Genomic DNA, 15,019 nt, shown 5'->3' with positions numbered 1-15,019 from the left:
TCTGCAGGTGTCTATCTTTCTCTCCCCCTCTCTGTCTTCCCCTCCTCTCTCCATTTCTCTCTGTCCTATCCAACAACGAACAACATCAGCAACGGCAATAATAATAACCACAACGAGGCTACAACAACAAGGGCAACAAAAGGGGGAAAAATGGCCTCCAGGAGCAGTGGATTCATGGTGCAGGCACCGAGCACAGCAATAACCCTGGAGGAAAAAAAAACAAAAACTGAGACATGTCCTTGAGGTATAAGTCAACATAATCAGGCAATAGAAATAATTAAGAGGCATAAATGTGTAAGATTTATATGAAGCATTTGTAATGTGTTCTGTATAAAAGTATAGAAGATAAAAACAAATAGAATATCATAAATGGCAGAGCAGTTCTCTGGCAATCACCTTCTCTCTCTGAAACAGGTCCTGGTGACCAGCTATGGGGTTGGGGGGGGGGTAAAGGAGAGGACAGTGAGCCCACCTGTCAGGTAGTGCCTGCAACACGGTGGGCATCAACACGCCGGAGATCGCTTTGTAGAGGATGGAGTCACACACGCCAACGATATTCACCACCGTGGACGAGCCCAGCACAGGCAGCATGTGGGGTGGCATTCCTTGCCAAAAGTGCAGAAGGAAACTTTGAACCTGTACAGATCCACAGAGAGGAGAACCATGGGGTTACATGGGGCTTTCCTTAAAAACTGGGGTGACTAATGCAACTCTGGAAGTCTTCCTGTCCCAGTTCTTATCCCCTCAGCAACTCACCTCATCCATTTGAAAGACTATATGACCTAGTGGCCTAGGCTCTCTTCTGACCTGGGAGCAAGAGGTAACACATTCACCCACAGACTCCTTCATGCTGACTGTGGTCAGGGAACAGATGAAGGAAGGAAAGGGAGGTGGTCCACTCCCTTTACAAAGCTCAGGGAATTGGTATGTACTATTCATTTTTTTAAATTGGGGGGATTAAAGGTATTTTATTTTAAATTTCTTTATTGGGAAATTAATGTTTTACATTCAACAGTAAATACAATAGTTTGCACATGCATAACATTTCCCAGTTTTCCATATAACAATACAACCCCCACGAGGTCCTCTGTCATCCTTCTTGGATCTGTATTCTCCCCACCCACCCCAGAGTCTTTTACTTTGGTGCAAAGGGGGGATTAAAGGTTGACAGTAAATACAATTGTTGGTCCATATGTAAAATTTCTCAGCTTTCTGCTAAACACTCTCACCCCCAGCCTAGGTCCTCTCCACCATCATGCACCAGGATCTGAAAGCTTCCCTCCCTGCAGAGTCCTTCACTTTTGTGCAATACACCAAACCCAGTCCAAGTTCTGCTTCTTGTTTCCCTTTCTGTTCTTATTTCTCAACTTCTATGAGTGAGATCATCCCATAGTCATCCTTCTCTTTCCAGCTTATTTTACATCATTTCTTAATGCTCCTTCTAAGATAAGGTGAAGGTGGTGAATTTATCATTCTTAATTGCTGAGTAGTAGTCTATTGCATAAATGGTATGTACTGTTCTATGGGCCTGTTTGGGGAGAGGGGTGGGGAGCTAGGGATCTGGCAGTTCTGGGAAGGAGAAAATGATATGTGAGTTACAGCTAGGAGGAATGTGCCTGGAAAAAAAAAGAGAGAGGGTGAGTCACAAATAAGTCTTCTGATTCAGGGATCTGGGAGGTAGTTCAACAGTAGAGTTCATGTCTTCCATGTAGGAGCACCTGGTTTCAATCTCAGGCACCAGATGGGAGCATCATAGGTAATTTCATGGAAGGTAGAGGACTGCTTTGGTGTCTCTACCTCTCTAAAAATTATAGAATGAAAAAACAAAAAGTACCCAGTGAGACAGCTCATCCATATCATTCATGTATAAGCTCCTGGGTTCTTTCCCAGCCCTGAACTGAAAAAACAAAGATCAAGTATGGTGTGCACGATAGATTATGAGGACATATGAAACTGAACACCTGTGACAACAGCCCTATGTATCAACATTTCCCTAATAAAGTGATTTAAAAAAAGTCTCCTGGTTCATACTAAGACAGCAAAACTGAATAAAGTGCAGATACTCCTTTGTATCCAAATTCTTCCTTTTCCCCAAAGGCCTGCATGAATGTTGCTATTATGGGATGCTAGGTATAAAATCACCTCAACCCCAGCTATTAGCGCAGAACAGAAATCCAATAGGGACTCAAAAAATTGTGTTGTTGAGGAATGAATGGTAGAGTGATAGTAAATGCCCAAAGCAGAGAACTCTTTGATGATCCCCCTATGCTTGTGTTTTTCTAGTGCAAGAGTAGGAAGCCAGGAAGGGGATAGAGAACAGAGACCAGGTACAGCATAAGTTGTAAGTTGTAACCGTAACAGATATTCAAGACTTGACTTGAACTAATACAAGTTAAGGGCTAGGGTGCAGTAGACACCCACTAGAGGAGCTGGGCACTTTGTATTTCACATCATTTTGCAACCTGACACCTCTCACAGTACATACTAAAGTACACACAGAGAACATAGGGATCTTTTTCACCAAAAAACTACATTATAGCCCTTTGAGAGTCTGTATTATCTTCCCTCAAATTGAATGCCCACACCCTGCAAGACATTTCTCTTAAGTAGAAAAACTTTTGTGTTTTATGGGGCAAGTGTGTGATTTCTTGATCTCCATATGGGAGGGTCATAGACTGGCATTTTAGGTGAGAAGATATGTGTGTGTGTGTGTGTGTTCTTTCTGGTTATATGATCAATGCTTCAACCCTTTCTTATTCTCTTCACTATTAAACTGTAAACTTTTAAAATAAAAATCAAATGAACTTGGAGGTTGAATGGTGACACTTGGGGTTAAGTGCACATAGTACTAAACACAAGGAGTCATACAAGGACCTTGGTTCAAGCCCTTGACTCCCCACCTACAGGGGGGTTGCTTCACAAGTGGTAAAACAGGTCTGGAGGTATCTGTCTTTCTCTCCTCCTCTCTATGTTCCCCTCCTCTCTCAATTTCTCTCTGTCCTGTCCAATGAAATGGTGAAATGAAGAAAAAAAAAAAAGAAAAAAAATAGGCCTCCAGGAACAGTGAATTCATAGTGCCAGAACCAAACCCCAGCAAAAATAAATAAATAATAATAATAAATTGTGGTTCAGGAGGTGGCACAGTAGATAAAGCACTGGACTCTCAAGCAGGAGGTCCCAAGTTCAATCCCTGGCAGCACATGTACCAGAGTGATATCTGGTTCTTTCTCTTCTCCTATCTTTCTCATAAATAAGTAAAATCTTTAAAAAAAATTAAATGAACTTCTTACATAGTACTCAAAAGACAACCTTATTGATAGGATTTGATATAAATGTGGGCCAGACTTTTGAGAATGGACAGTGACTAGCTCTGAAATTAAAGGCACTGAGATAAACAACACCACCTTAGGAACAGACTAAATCTAAAGTGTGACAGTTTTGACTTAGTTTATATCTATGATTCTAGGTATACTGATACCTTTGCAAACTGTCTTCCTGATTGGCCAACCATCATAAACAGATCATTAGTTAGAACCAAGTAGGAAGGCAAGTTAAATGCTGTCCACACATAAGTTCTGAAAAATGGGGTTAATAGAAGAGTCTGCCTTCTAGGGCCATGGTTGGGGATTAAGGTAGCTACTATGCACCAAGACCCTCTAGAGATTGGGCACCTAGCAGGAGCTCATGAAATAGAAGCTAAAGTAATAGTAATATTTCCAGAGTATTCACAACTCAACACTTGTTGACCTACCTCATCAAAGTTGGCTCTTATTACAGTGTCTAGTATTCTCTGACAGTGTGTTCTATACATCATAATGAAGGTCGAAACCTGTAGAGGTAGAAAAGAATCAATAATAAAGGTATACATTAATACACATAAATATTGCACTTGGGATTTCAGCACTCAAGTCTCTAATCTCCTGTTGAGTGGATGAAATTCACCTAACACTTACCCTTCAAGGTTTAACTAAAACTCATTTTTTGTAGGTGGCTATTTCCCTCAGTTCCCTCCATAACACTCGCAAAGTATCTGTGTGTTTACCCACCAGAGCATCCCCTCAGTGTAATGGGAAGACTCAATTTCTCTCTGCCATCATGTTCCAAGCCTTGGGATTATGGGTTCTAAAGTGAGAGAAAAATAGCCCATATGCTTATTTGTGCATTCAGCATTTCATACAGTTCACACACAAGAGTTCACTGGATTAAATTCTCATCAGTCAAGATACAGAAAATTGAAAACCCAGTGAATATTTCCAAGAGGGTTAATTTTTGCTAAACTTACCAAAAAGAAAGAAGGAAAGGGAACAAAAAGAAAGAAAAATGAAAAAAGATATTTGGAGACTCTTTGGAGTCTACATAGCAGAATTTATTTCACCAGCTCCAGATAGTTAAGGATTTTATATTTATGGAGTAGGAAAGCTATTTGATAAGGGGAGGAAAGCAAAACTGAAAAAAAAATCCAGTTTTTTTTTTTTGTCTCCAGGGTTATTGCTGGAGCTCAGTGCCTGCACCACGAATCCACTGCTCCTGGAGGCTATTTTGTTGCCCTTGGTTTTCTTTTTGTTGTTGTTATTGTTGTTGTTGTTATTGCTGTCACTATTTTTGGATAGGACAGAGAGAAATGGAGAGAGGAGAGGAAGACAGAGAGGGGAAGAGAAAGACACCTGCAGACCTGCTTCACCGATCAGGGAGCCGGTGGCTCAAACCGGGATTCTTGCACCAGTCCTTGTGCTTCATGCCATGTGTGCTTAATCAGCTGTGCTACTACCCAACCCCCAAAAATCCAGTTCTTAAGTTTAAGGAATTGTTTACAGATATTCCGTTTGTTTCAGAACACAGATCTACTTTTTTTTCTTTTTGCCTCTAGGGTTATTGCTAGGGCCTCGTTCTTACACTAGGAATCCACTGCTCCTGGTGGCTTTTTTTTTTTTCCTTCCATTTGTTGCTGTATAGGACAGAGAGAAATTGAAAGGGGAGGGGAAGACAGAGAAGGGGAGAAAGACCTGTAGACCTGCTTCAACACTTATGAAGCAACCCCCCCCCTACCCTACAAGTTGGGGAGCCAGGGACTCGAACCAGGATCTTTGTGTGGGACATTATGCTTTATACTATGTATGCATAACCCCATTCACTACCTCCAGGCCCCCTCAGATCCACATTTTACATGAGCTTAAAGTTCGTCTCCTCTCTTGACTGTGAGCTTCCTGAGAGGAATACTCAGGGCTCAGTTATTGCTGCTCTGCTTCCAAGGGCACATGTAGTCAGTAGGAGTTCTACAGCACTAGTGCACTTGGCTGGGTCAAAATAGGCATATTAGAGATGTAATAATAGGGAAAAGGCCCCCAAACTGTATTTGCAATAATACTCTGTCACCCAGGATACCTTGTCTCCCTAGATCAGTAAAATCTTCTTTGTCTTTGAAACTATGGTTTCTGTAGCAAACAGGAAAAAATACTCTGTCCTATAAAAAGCAGTAATGAAAGGACCAGGTGGTGATGCATCTGGTAGAGTGCACACATTGCTATGCACAAGGACTGGGGTTCAAGCCCCCAGTTCCCATTTGCAGAGGGAGAAGCTTCATAAGTGGTGAAGTGGTGTTGCAGGTGTTTATCTCTCTCTCTCATTCCCGTTCTATCTTCCTTTTCCCTCTCAATTTCTGTCTGTCTAAAATAAATAATAAAAGCAGTTATTATGAAGAAGACTGAGGTCCTTCCCTAGTGAAGAGAGACAATGAAGCAGCATCACAGCTGATAGGGTAGATAGGTCGGTAAACACTTAACTGTAGGATACAACTGGATGTGTAGAAAAGCTTGTATCCCTCATACCCAGTTACCTCTATTATTAACATTTTTAAATGAGTATGGTATATTTATCATAACTAATGAATTAATACTGATAAATGATAATTAATGTTCATACTTAGATTTTTTACTTTTATATTTTTATACTTACCTTCTTGCAGTAAAGGTAGGTTTTTGTATGTGTGTGTGTGTGTGTGTGTGAGAGAGAGAGAGAGAGAGAGAGAGAGAGAGAGAGAGAGGAAGGAGAGAGAAAGAAGCCCCCCATTCCCAGTCACACTTCAGACATGGTCACCTTCTCCTCAGGTAGACTGGCTGGCAGGTTTAGATCTTTGACATTTGGAAACTCTGGCAGCAAGGTTCCAAGTTTGGACCGGGGTGAATATGCCACTGTCTGCTTGCTCACTTCTTTCTTGCCCGTCTCGCTCACCCAGGCGGCTCCTTTCTTGGAATACATCACATCATAATATTGAGAACTTTCCTTCACCGCAATGCCATAGTAATGATACCTGGGTCACACACGCAAAGAGAGAAAGCCAAAAGCAGTTACCATGTGGGGTTTCCTGCCAGGGTGGCGCCCAAAGGCCAAGAATGGCTGGGCCCATCCTTCTCCTACAAGAGTTAACGCTCCTCTAAGACGCGACATTTCTGAAATTCAGAATTAAATCAAAGTTCCTTGTTACTAACCATCAATCAGGCAGGTAAAAATAACAAAAATTGCCTCCCACAGAAAATGTTAAATCAAATACTTTGCAGAGCAAGGAGGATGGGGGCTAGGGAAAATTTTCCATTTGTACTTAATCTCTTACAGTGAGCCAAACATGATCCCAGAAACACAGAATTTGAGTGTCCCTCACTGTAGGGACCTGAAAGCAGGCTGTGTTGACACCCATGCTAACTCTATCAACAAAACTTCAATTGGCCTATGTACACACACACACACACACACACACACACACACACACACATATAATACACACACACATTTAAATCAGTAAATAACAATCTTAAAGAACTATATCTTTAAAAGGGAAATTCAGTGTTCCAATTGACACTGAATATAAAACAAAGGCAATATGTTTTATTTACTCAAAATGGGCTTAAATTTCCATCAAGACTAATTAGGGATGAAAGTTACATTTTGTCTGGAATTTAGCTAAAATCTATTGAGCACTTGCTACATACCAGGACCTTCAAGTGCTTTGCATGCATTGATATGCATGTACTTAATCTGGGTCTCACTTAATCTGGGTCAAACAAATCCTCCAAAATGGGGATTTTTAGTCTTTATATAGGCAAGAAATGAGGGGCAAGAGGGTTTAAGCAATTTGCTCAAGGTCATTCAGGCTCTTGAACATTGATCTGCATGACTACAAAGCCATTAAGCTACACTAATAGAAAAACAACCCCGCAGCTGGCTATCTTTCTTAAACCATGATGCTTGTCGGCTTACTTATGGAGCCTGAAAATACAAATCCCCAGAGTCCTAACCAGATTGACTGATTCAGAATTTAAGAATGGGGCCCACAGACAATCCTGAGATGAAGCAGCCTGCTGAGTTGAGCACTTCTATGACATTCCTTCCAGACTCTCTGATTACTACTTTGGAGAGACTTTCATGACACCAGCTGACTGGGTACTATATGCTTGACACATATAACCTGATCTAATTGCACAACCTCCACTCTCCCTGCCATGAGGCTGGAACTATGATCATTTGTGTACTAGGGAGCTAAGGCCCAGAGAATTTAAGCAGCATGCAAGGCTCATCCTGTAAGTAAGTAGCACAGGCAGAATATGAGCCTCTGAAGTGCTTTTAACTACTAAGTTAGTGACGCTCAAACTTCACTGACCATGAGGATCACCTACTGAACACACTGACAGTCTCCTAGGCCCCACCTCGCCTCAAAGATTCTGATTTACTTCCTCTAGGAGTAGGGTTTTAATGACCACACGGCCATACCAATGTAAGTCACCCACTGCCCCTGTTTTCGGAAACACTGATCAACACATTCACTGCGCTTTTTTACTCATAGAGATAAGTTTAGGGATAGTCAGCCAGTCAAACCAATGAGGATGAATCCTCTGAGTTAGGGAAGAGGTTTAAGAGGCAACACAACCTTCCCTCTCCCTGCCTCCCCACCCCCTGAACCCCCCCCCCCAGCTACTGATACCATTCTGTGATATTGTTGCTTAGGGGGTATCTTGTCTCTAGCTGGACACCTCCTGGGACGAAGAACTCAGACCCTCCAAAGGCTGTCCAGTTCATCTTAAGTCAGGATAGTTATCACTTATCAGAGAGTTCTTCCTTTGTGTTGAGCTGCTCTCTGTCTTCTGTGCCTTCTACTTCCCAACTGACATAACTGCCTCTCCCCACGGAGGCAGTTCTTTGGTGGGGGAGGGGCCTGGTTCTCTGGTACCCAAAAGTCCCTGCAGATGGGGAGGCAGTTATGACATGCCGCCCCGACTCTCCAAGGTTCTCCAGTGTCTTACTTCAGATCAAGAGAGTATGAGAGATAGCCAGACCACTTCATGGCTATCCAGCTTGTTGTGGGGTTAGAACTGCTAAAGGAACTATTCACTGAGGAGAATGCTTTTATCCTATCTTGTGTTTGTCTGTTTCAGTTCTGTTTAGTCCCACATCAAACACTTTCCAGGGCTGGATGGTGGCACACCTGGTAGAACGCACATGTTACCATGCACAATGACCCAAGTTCAAGCCCCGGGCCCCTAACCTGCAAGGGGAGAAGCTTCATGAGCAGTGAAACAGTGCTACAGGTGTCTCTTTTTCTCCCTGTCTCCTGCTTCCCTAGCAATTTCTGTCTCTATCAAATAAATATTTTTTTGAAAACCACTCTTTAGCTGTTGCCCAAATTTATTGGGGTACATTGGCTAAGGGGCTTTCCCCTGGACAGTAAAGGGGCAGTTTGGAGACTAGAGCTTCTTACTGCCTTTTGGTTGTTTGAAAGTGTGACCAATCATGGAGGACCTTTCTGGAGAAGGTTCTTTTTACTTTTATTTTTTATTTTTTATTTTATTTTAATTTATTTATAAAAATTGCCAACTTGTCAACCTCTAGTTTAAATAGACAGGCTCTCACATGTAGACAGGAGGAAATTTTCTCCAAGATTATGAAAAATCTTTCTGTTCATTATTCACTTTATTTTAGTATGTGACTTTTGCGTTTGATACTTTTACCAAGGCTGAAGCTTCATTTTAAAGCAAACACCAAAAAGTTCTCATAGTAAGTGAGACTTACTCTTTAGAGTAGTCACTTTGAGAAGATTTATTAAATCTCTTTGGGAAGTTGCCCCCAGAGTGTCTGACATGCAGACGAGTCAGTCTCATTATCTTCAGAACTTTACAAGAAAGGTTTTTTCTTTTTTCTTCTAGGTTTAACATCTTTTTTTCCCCTCCTTTTTTAGGTGTGTGGCAGAGGTCAAGCCCAGGACTTCATATTGTAAGGCGCATGCACTACCACTGAGCTACATCCCTGCCTCCTGGTCTTCCCTTTCTTTACTTAACCTGGTTCCAAAGTGAAACCAATCCTCAAAGGATGAGATTATTCTGGCCAGGGCAGACAGGAGGGGATCATCTGGATATGCTGCTTTTGAAATATCCTTGAAAGACAGCTCTGTTAAATCCTATGTGATGGTTGTTTTTGTTCAGTATTTTAAGTTTCAATAGTTCAGTTTCAGTATTTTACTAGTTCAGTATGTGCTGATGTGCTACTCAACATGGACTAAATGTTCAGGAATGCTACCTATGAAGGCCCCACTCAGGGCAATTACCAGGTAACAGCATCATGATGAAAGTTCTCAGAAGTTCTGCAATAAGGGACCTCTCTAAGTCAGTACATGGCCACCAGCCTCTTTACAGGGGATGCCAATTAATGTCCAACCACTTCTGAAAACCTCCCTCAAAGTTAGCCTGTGGACCCTGACTTAATGAAGTCTGAGCAGAACAGGCTGAGTTTCCCTCCACTGTTTCACATGCAGGAGATGAGTGTCCACACACCCTCCTCACTGCTCAGGTTACTCCTCAGAAAGGCCTTCCTGGATTTCCCTTTACTAAGTTAGGACCTTTTCCTTTTCTTAATCACTATTCTTTTTATGTTTTTATTTGTGATTATAGTGGATTACAAGATTGTAGGCCTATAGGGTATCTAGTTCTATACCATACCCACCACTAAAGCTCTGTGTCCCCACTCTCCCATCTCTCAGAGATAAACCCTATAGTTTTCACAAGTCTTAGAAACAGTTTGCTTGCTTCTGTTTTTATTTGTTTGGTTTTTGCAACCTTGTGTGCAATCTTTAGCACAACTCTAACTGCCTTAAGATAGTATATATATATATATATATATATACACTTTACCATGGGTAAGGGACCCAGATTTGAGGCCCTGGCCTTCACTTGCAGGCACCTGTAGAGGGAAAGCTTCACTAGTGTTATAGTAGTGCTGTGGTGCCTCTTCTCTCTTTGTATCCTCTCTCTCTCTCTCTCTCTTTCTCCCCTCTCAGTTTCTGACTCTTTGTTCAAAATAAATAAATAGTCTGTGAGGAGTGGTAGCATAGTGCAAGCACAGAGCCACAATTAATAGCTTTAGGGACAAAAACCAAACCAACCAAACAAAAACAACCACCCTTTATCATAATCTGATTCTTCCATTTATTTGTTTCACTAGTATATATACACCCATATTCTCCCCCCACTAATTAAGCTTGAACACACACCCCACTCAAATCTCCATTAAAAAATAAAGTGTGACTGGTGAAAGGGGAGTACTAAGCCCTGTAAACTATAGTGTTACTGCCCCATCTTATATGTAAGGATTCATATAGGTTGCTTCTCTGAATACTATCAGAGCAGAGAGGTTTACTCAGCAAAACAATCCAAACAACCTGGTGATTGTCCAAGAAGCCACAAGGTGCTTATTTCAATGATACCCAAGACTGTTTTACAAAACACACACACACACACACACACACACACACACACACACACACACACACACACACACACACACACACACACACATCTTAAAAGCAGGTTGGCACAAAGTCAGATTCTTTAAAATGGTGAGACATGATGGCTCTGGCTTCCTGGGTGACTTCTTACTCAGGGAGCCTAAGAGAGGGGCCCAGCCACCTAAGGCTTCTCCCCATGCTGTGGTAAGGCCTGTGGACTGAGCTCAGGATGAAAGGTTCTCCTGGTCCTGACTCAAGACCTGGAGCTGAGAGCTCTGTGAATAGAATGGCTGGCTGTTGGTGCTTACTTTGACTGTCCTCGGGTCCCGAGTCTTCTGGTGGTCAACTGAGGAAACTGCTGCCTTATGATCTGTAAGTCAACACAAGAATCAGTTACCCAACAGGAAAAGTTGGGAGTACAGTGGTGGAGTTTAACAAACAGCAATCTAAACATAGGAGGAAAACATGGCCATGGCTGCGATGAGTCAGTAGGAGTCTGCTAAACCCCTGAGTAGACAACAGGTAACAGAACAGCAGTGGAGATATTGTGGGTTCTGGTTCTTGAGGGGTACCTTGGCTACCTGGGGATGTACAGTGTACAGTAGAGGAGGGGCTGGGTTATATCTACAACACATCAGTCCCCTGCTTAAAATCCTCTAGCAGCTTCTACCACACTCAGGACTCAAGTCTCTGTAACCATGTTCCTGCTTACCTCCTGGCCTTCCTGTGACTATGAAGGGAATTTAAAAAGTGGCCAATCCAAAATTTGTCTTGGCAAGAGGTTAACATCAGGGGCGGGGCTGTGAAGGCATATAATAGAAGTTGCCTTTGAAAAAGATACTTACATATAAACAACTATCTTAATGGGGTACCCCTGCAAGGTGAAGTCTCCTTACTTCTTTTCAGTGCAGAAGGCAGTACTTAAATTTGCATATACAGGGCTAGCAAAACCTCTTGCTTGGATAGCGAGCACACTGCTTTGGCACGCACATGCTCCAGGGTCATGCCCAGCCCTCATCATATTGAAGGAAATTTCAGTGCTGTGGTCTCTCACAATTTCTCTCTCTTTCTGCCTCTCTGTCTCTAACTAATGAACAAAAAAATTAAATTAAAAAAATAAGATCTGTATACCTTTGTCTCTTTTTTGGGTAATCTAATTAGCTGACTTTCCCTTTTTCTTCCCAGTGTCTGCATTAGCTAACATGCTTTTTTAAGTCTTAACTGTTCCAGGCCAACTTCCCCAAGATAAAACAGGGGTGAGGAATCTCTGGACAATAGGCCATGATAGGTCCATGAAATCATTTGACTTGGTCCTGCCAAAGCAATCACAGGCTAGGCCTCAGATTCAATAAATCTAGAAACATTTTTTATAGCAAAGCTAAGTGCTAATTTTTTGTATATATATTATCAGAGCACTTTTCAGTTCTAGGTTATGGTAGGGCTGGGGACTGAACCTGGACCTTAGGTGAATCTGGCATGAAAGGCTTTTTGCTTAATGACTATACTATCTTCCTAGTCCCTAACCGCTAATTTTTAGGTTGATAATTTTGTGTAGCCCTCAAATGATGCTATAAATGTCAAAATGGCCCTTGGCAGAAAAAAAAAGTTCCCCAATCCCTGGGGTAGACAGAGACAGAGATAAAGAGACAGAGAAAAAAAAGACAACATAACACTGAAGCAAGTTTCCATCAGGATGGTGGGGGCAGGCTCACACCTGGGCTATGCGCAAAGCAAACACACTGTCCACGAGAGCTATCTTGCTAATCTGCATTAGTTAAATTTTCTCTGGATTTTACCCCTGTATATAAGAAGTATATGTGCCATCAATTCATCCTCTCCTTTCTCTTATCAATATGTCTAATACTTGTTTGACATTTTCCTAGACTCTGAGGAAAATATCAGGATGTAAAGGATGACTTCTTTTGTGCCCTAACAATTTTCACTTTTGCTTCTTAGGATGAGAGTCACACAGTACTTTGCTGCTGCTTTTTCGTCCTATTCCTTGAAACACATCAGATTGCTCCTCACTGGGTCCTTTATACTTAGGTTCCCTCTGCCTGGAGTATAATTTCACCCAGCTCTTCACTAAACTGTCACTTTCTCTTAAAACATTTCAGTCTCTGGGCAATGGTCTCTTCCTAGAGGTTTCTGACCAGTCATTGTGCAGAAGCACAGACCCTTGCTATCATGTGGCCTTTCTTTCTGTTTTCTTCTTACTCTCTGAAGTTATCTTGCTGGCTTAGTCTCTCTGTGTTATGTTATATACTTCCCCCTGCCCCCAGCCACATCCCCATGTGAATGTAAGCTCCCTGAGTTCTCAAGCCCTGGCATGGGGTTCAATCCACATTTGTTGAATGAAGAAATGAAGCCCTGACCCCTGCCCTAGTAGGTGGTGGTGGCGGTAGTGGAGGGTGTCTCTCTTATCTGCAGAGTGGAGAGAGGTAATTGCTGTTGCCTAGACCAACCACATAGATTGACAGGACACCTAGAAGGAGGGTCAGAGAGAAGGCCATCTGCCAAGGTGCAGACAGTGAAAGGAGCCCCTTTCCTTGGTGTTTAAAGTAATAATGTTTGTAGAGAGGAAGGACAATGCTGGGGTTATATGAATGGGCTCTGGACCTAGACTGCTTGGATTAAATCCAAACTCAGTCATTCTTTAGTTGGGGACCCTTGGGCAAGCTATTTAACATCCAGATGACTCAGTTTCCTCATTTGTAGGAAGCAATAACTCTTAAAGAATTCTTGTGGGGAGTTGGGCAGTGGCATAGCAGGTTAAGCGCATGTGGCGCAAAGCACAAGGACAGGCAATAAGGATCCTGGTTCGAGCCCCTGGCTCCCCACCTGCAGGGGAGTCACTTTACAAGCGGTGAAGCAGATCTGCAGGAGTCTATCTTTCTCTCCCACTCTCTGTCTTCCCCTCCTCTCTCCTTTTCTCTCTGTCCTATCCAACAACAACAACATCAATAACCACAATAATGTTAAAAAAGGGCAGCAAAAGAGAAAATAAATAAATATAAAAAAATTTTAAAAAAGAATTCTTGTGAACTCTGAAGAATGCATGTATGTAAGTAATTTGCAGCAGTGCTCGATGCTTAGTAAAGAATCAGTGAAGGGGGCTGGGTGGTGGCGCACTGGGTTAAGCACACATAGTACAAAGTGTCAGGACCTGCACAAGGCCCCAGCTCCCCACATGCAGAGGGGTTGCTTCACAAGTGGTGAAGCAGGTCTGTAAGTCTCTCTGTTTCTCTCTCTGTTTCTCCCCCTCCTCTCTCAATTTCTCTGTTCTTTCCAATAAAAAATGGAAAAAATGGCTGCAAGGAGCAGTGGATTTGTAGTGATGGCATCAAGCCCCAGCAATACCCCTGGAGGCTAAATAAATAAATAAATAGAATCAGTGAATGCTCCCCTCTTTGGCACTGAGCTTCCTTGTGACTCGCTCTCTTTTACTTCCAGGGACTTCTCTCTCTCTTTTTTTTTTTTTTAAATAAAACCATTTTATTTTGGCCTCCCTCCACTTCTGGTACAGATATGCACAGCCAGTGAGAGCAGACTGCACGCTGCCTTCAGGAGATGAGCTGCAGTAGCTGATTCCCCACTGGCAGGGCACGAACAGTAGCAGCTTCTCAAGGGTGGGAAATACTTCCATCCACACAGATACCCTCACTGATCTGTTGGCTAGTTCATGCAGCAAACACTTACTGTGACCCCTCCTCATAGTCTGAACTCAATGCACTATCTAACCTCCCCCTGCTGTACTTCGCTTTTATGAACGGAGACCCCAAAACATGTGTAGTCCTCTCCTCATTCAAAGGAATGGATGATGGTGGAAAGATGTGGACAAAGTAGAGAAAGCCTGAGCATCTGGAATGGATAATGTGAACTGTACAGAAATGGTTATCCATTTCTAAGAAGCTGACTATCCCCATTTTGGAGAATGGATGGGCAGCATTTCCTCTGAAAATTGGTAAGAAAAGATACATTCTACACAAGGGGTGGTTAGCGAACCTTGTGAGTTAACAATGCAGAACCATTTTTTTTGGAAAGAAAGAGGACTTCTAAAATATTATCTCATAGTGATGATACTGAACAAAGCAATGCACTAATTCTCTAAATTCTTTGGGGTGCCTCTTTTGTAGGAGATATATCCCGTTTTTTAAAATTGTTATTATTATCATTATTGATTTTATTAGGGAAATAATGATTTATAAGCTAGCTGATGTCCCAGGTACAATTTACAATTTTTCAGCCTTCCAC

The 15,019-nt window shown here is 42.2% G+C and overlaps 1 protein-coding gene across 4 annotated transcripts in view; it reads right to left on the bottom strand.

Moving 5' to 3' along the window:
- The window catches only part of RFX4 (regulatory factor X4), a 195,749-nt gene that overhangs the window by 63,743 nt on the left and 116,987 nt on the right, over positions 1-15,019 (bottom strand). For 3 of the 4 annotated variants that reach the window (XM_007540035.2, XM_060194343.1, XM_060194344.1), the window contains exons 5-8: positions 11,074-11,135; positions 6,094-6,307; positions 3,752-3,829; positions 473-636 (exon numbers count right to left, since the gene is read on the bottom strand). In XM_007540035.2, coding sequence (XP_007540097.1) covers positions 473-636; positions 3,752-3,829; positions 6,094-6,307; positions 11,074-11,135 — 518 coding nt within the window. Of the gene's footprint in view, positions 1-472; positions 637-3,751; positions 3,830-6,093; positions 6,308-7,972; positions 8,107-11,073; positions 11,136-15,019 lie in introns of those variants that run through there. The other variant, XM_007540036.2, reaches the window with a different exon arrangement.

The sequence above is a fragment of the Erinaceus europaeus genome, chromosome 7, assembly GCF_950295315.1.
Source record: "Erinaceus europaeus chromosome 7, mEriEur2.1, whole genome shotgun sequence".
In the NCBI taxonomy this organism is placed as follows: domain Eukaryota; kingdom Metazoa; phylum Chordata; class Mammalia; order Eulipotyphla; family Erinaceidae; genus Erinaceus; species Erinaceus europaeus.
The sequence above is the reverse complement of the archived record's forward strand: the minus strand, read 5'-3'. Positions and strand labels throughout refer to the sequence as shown.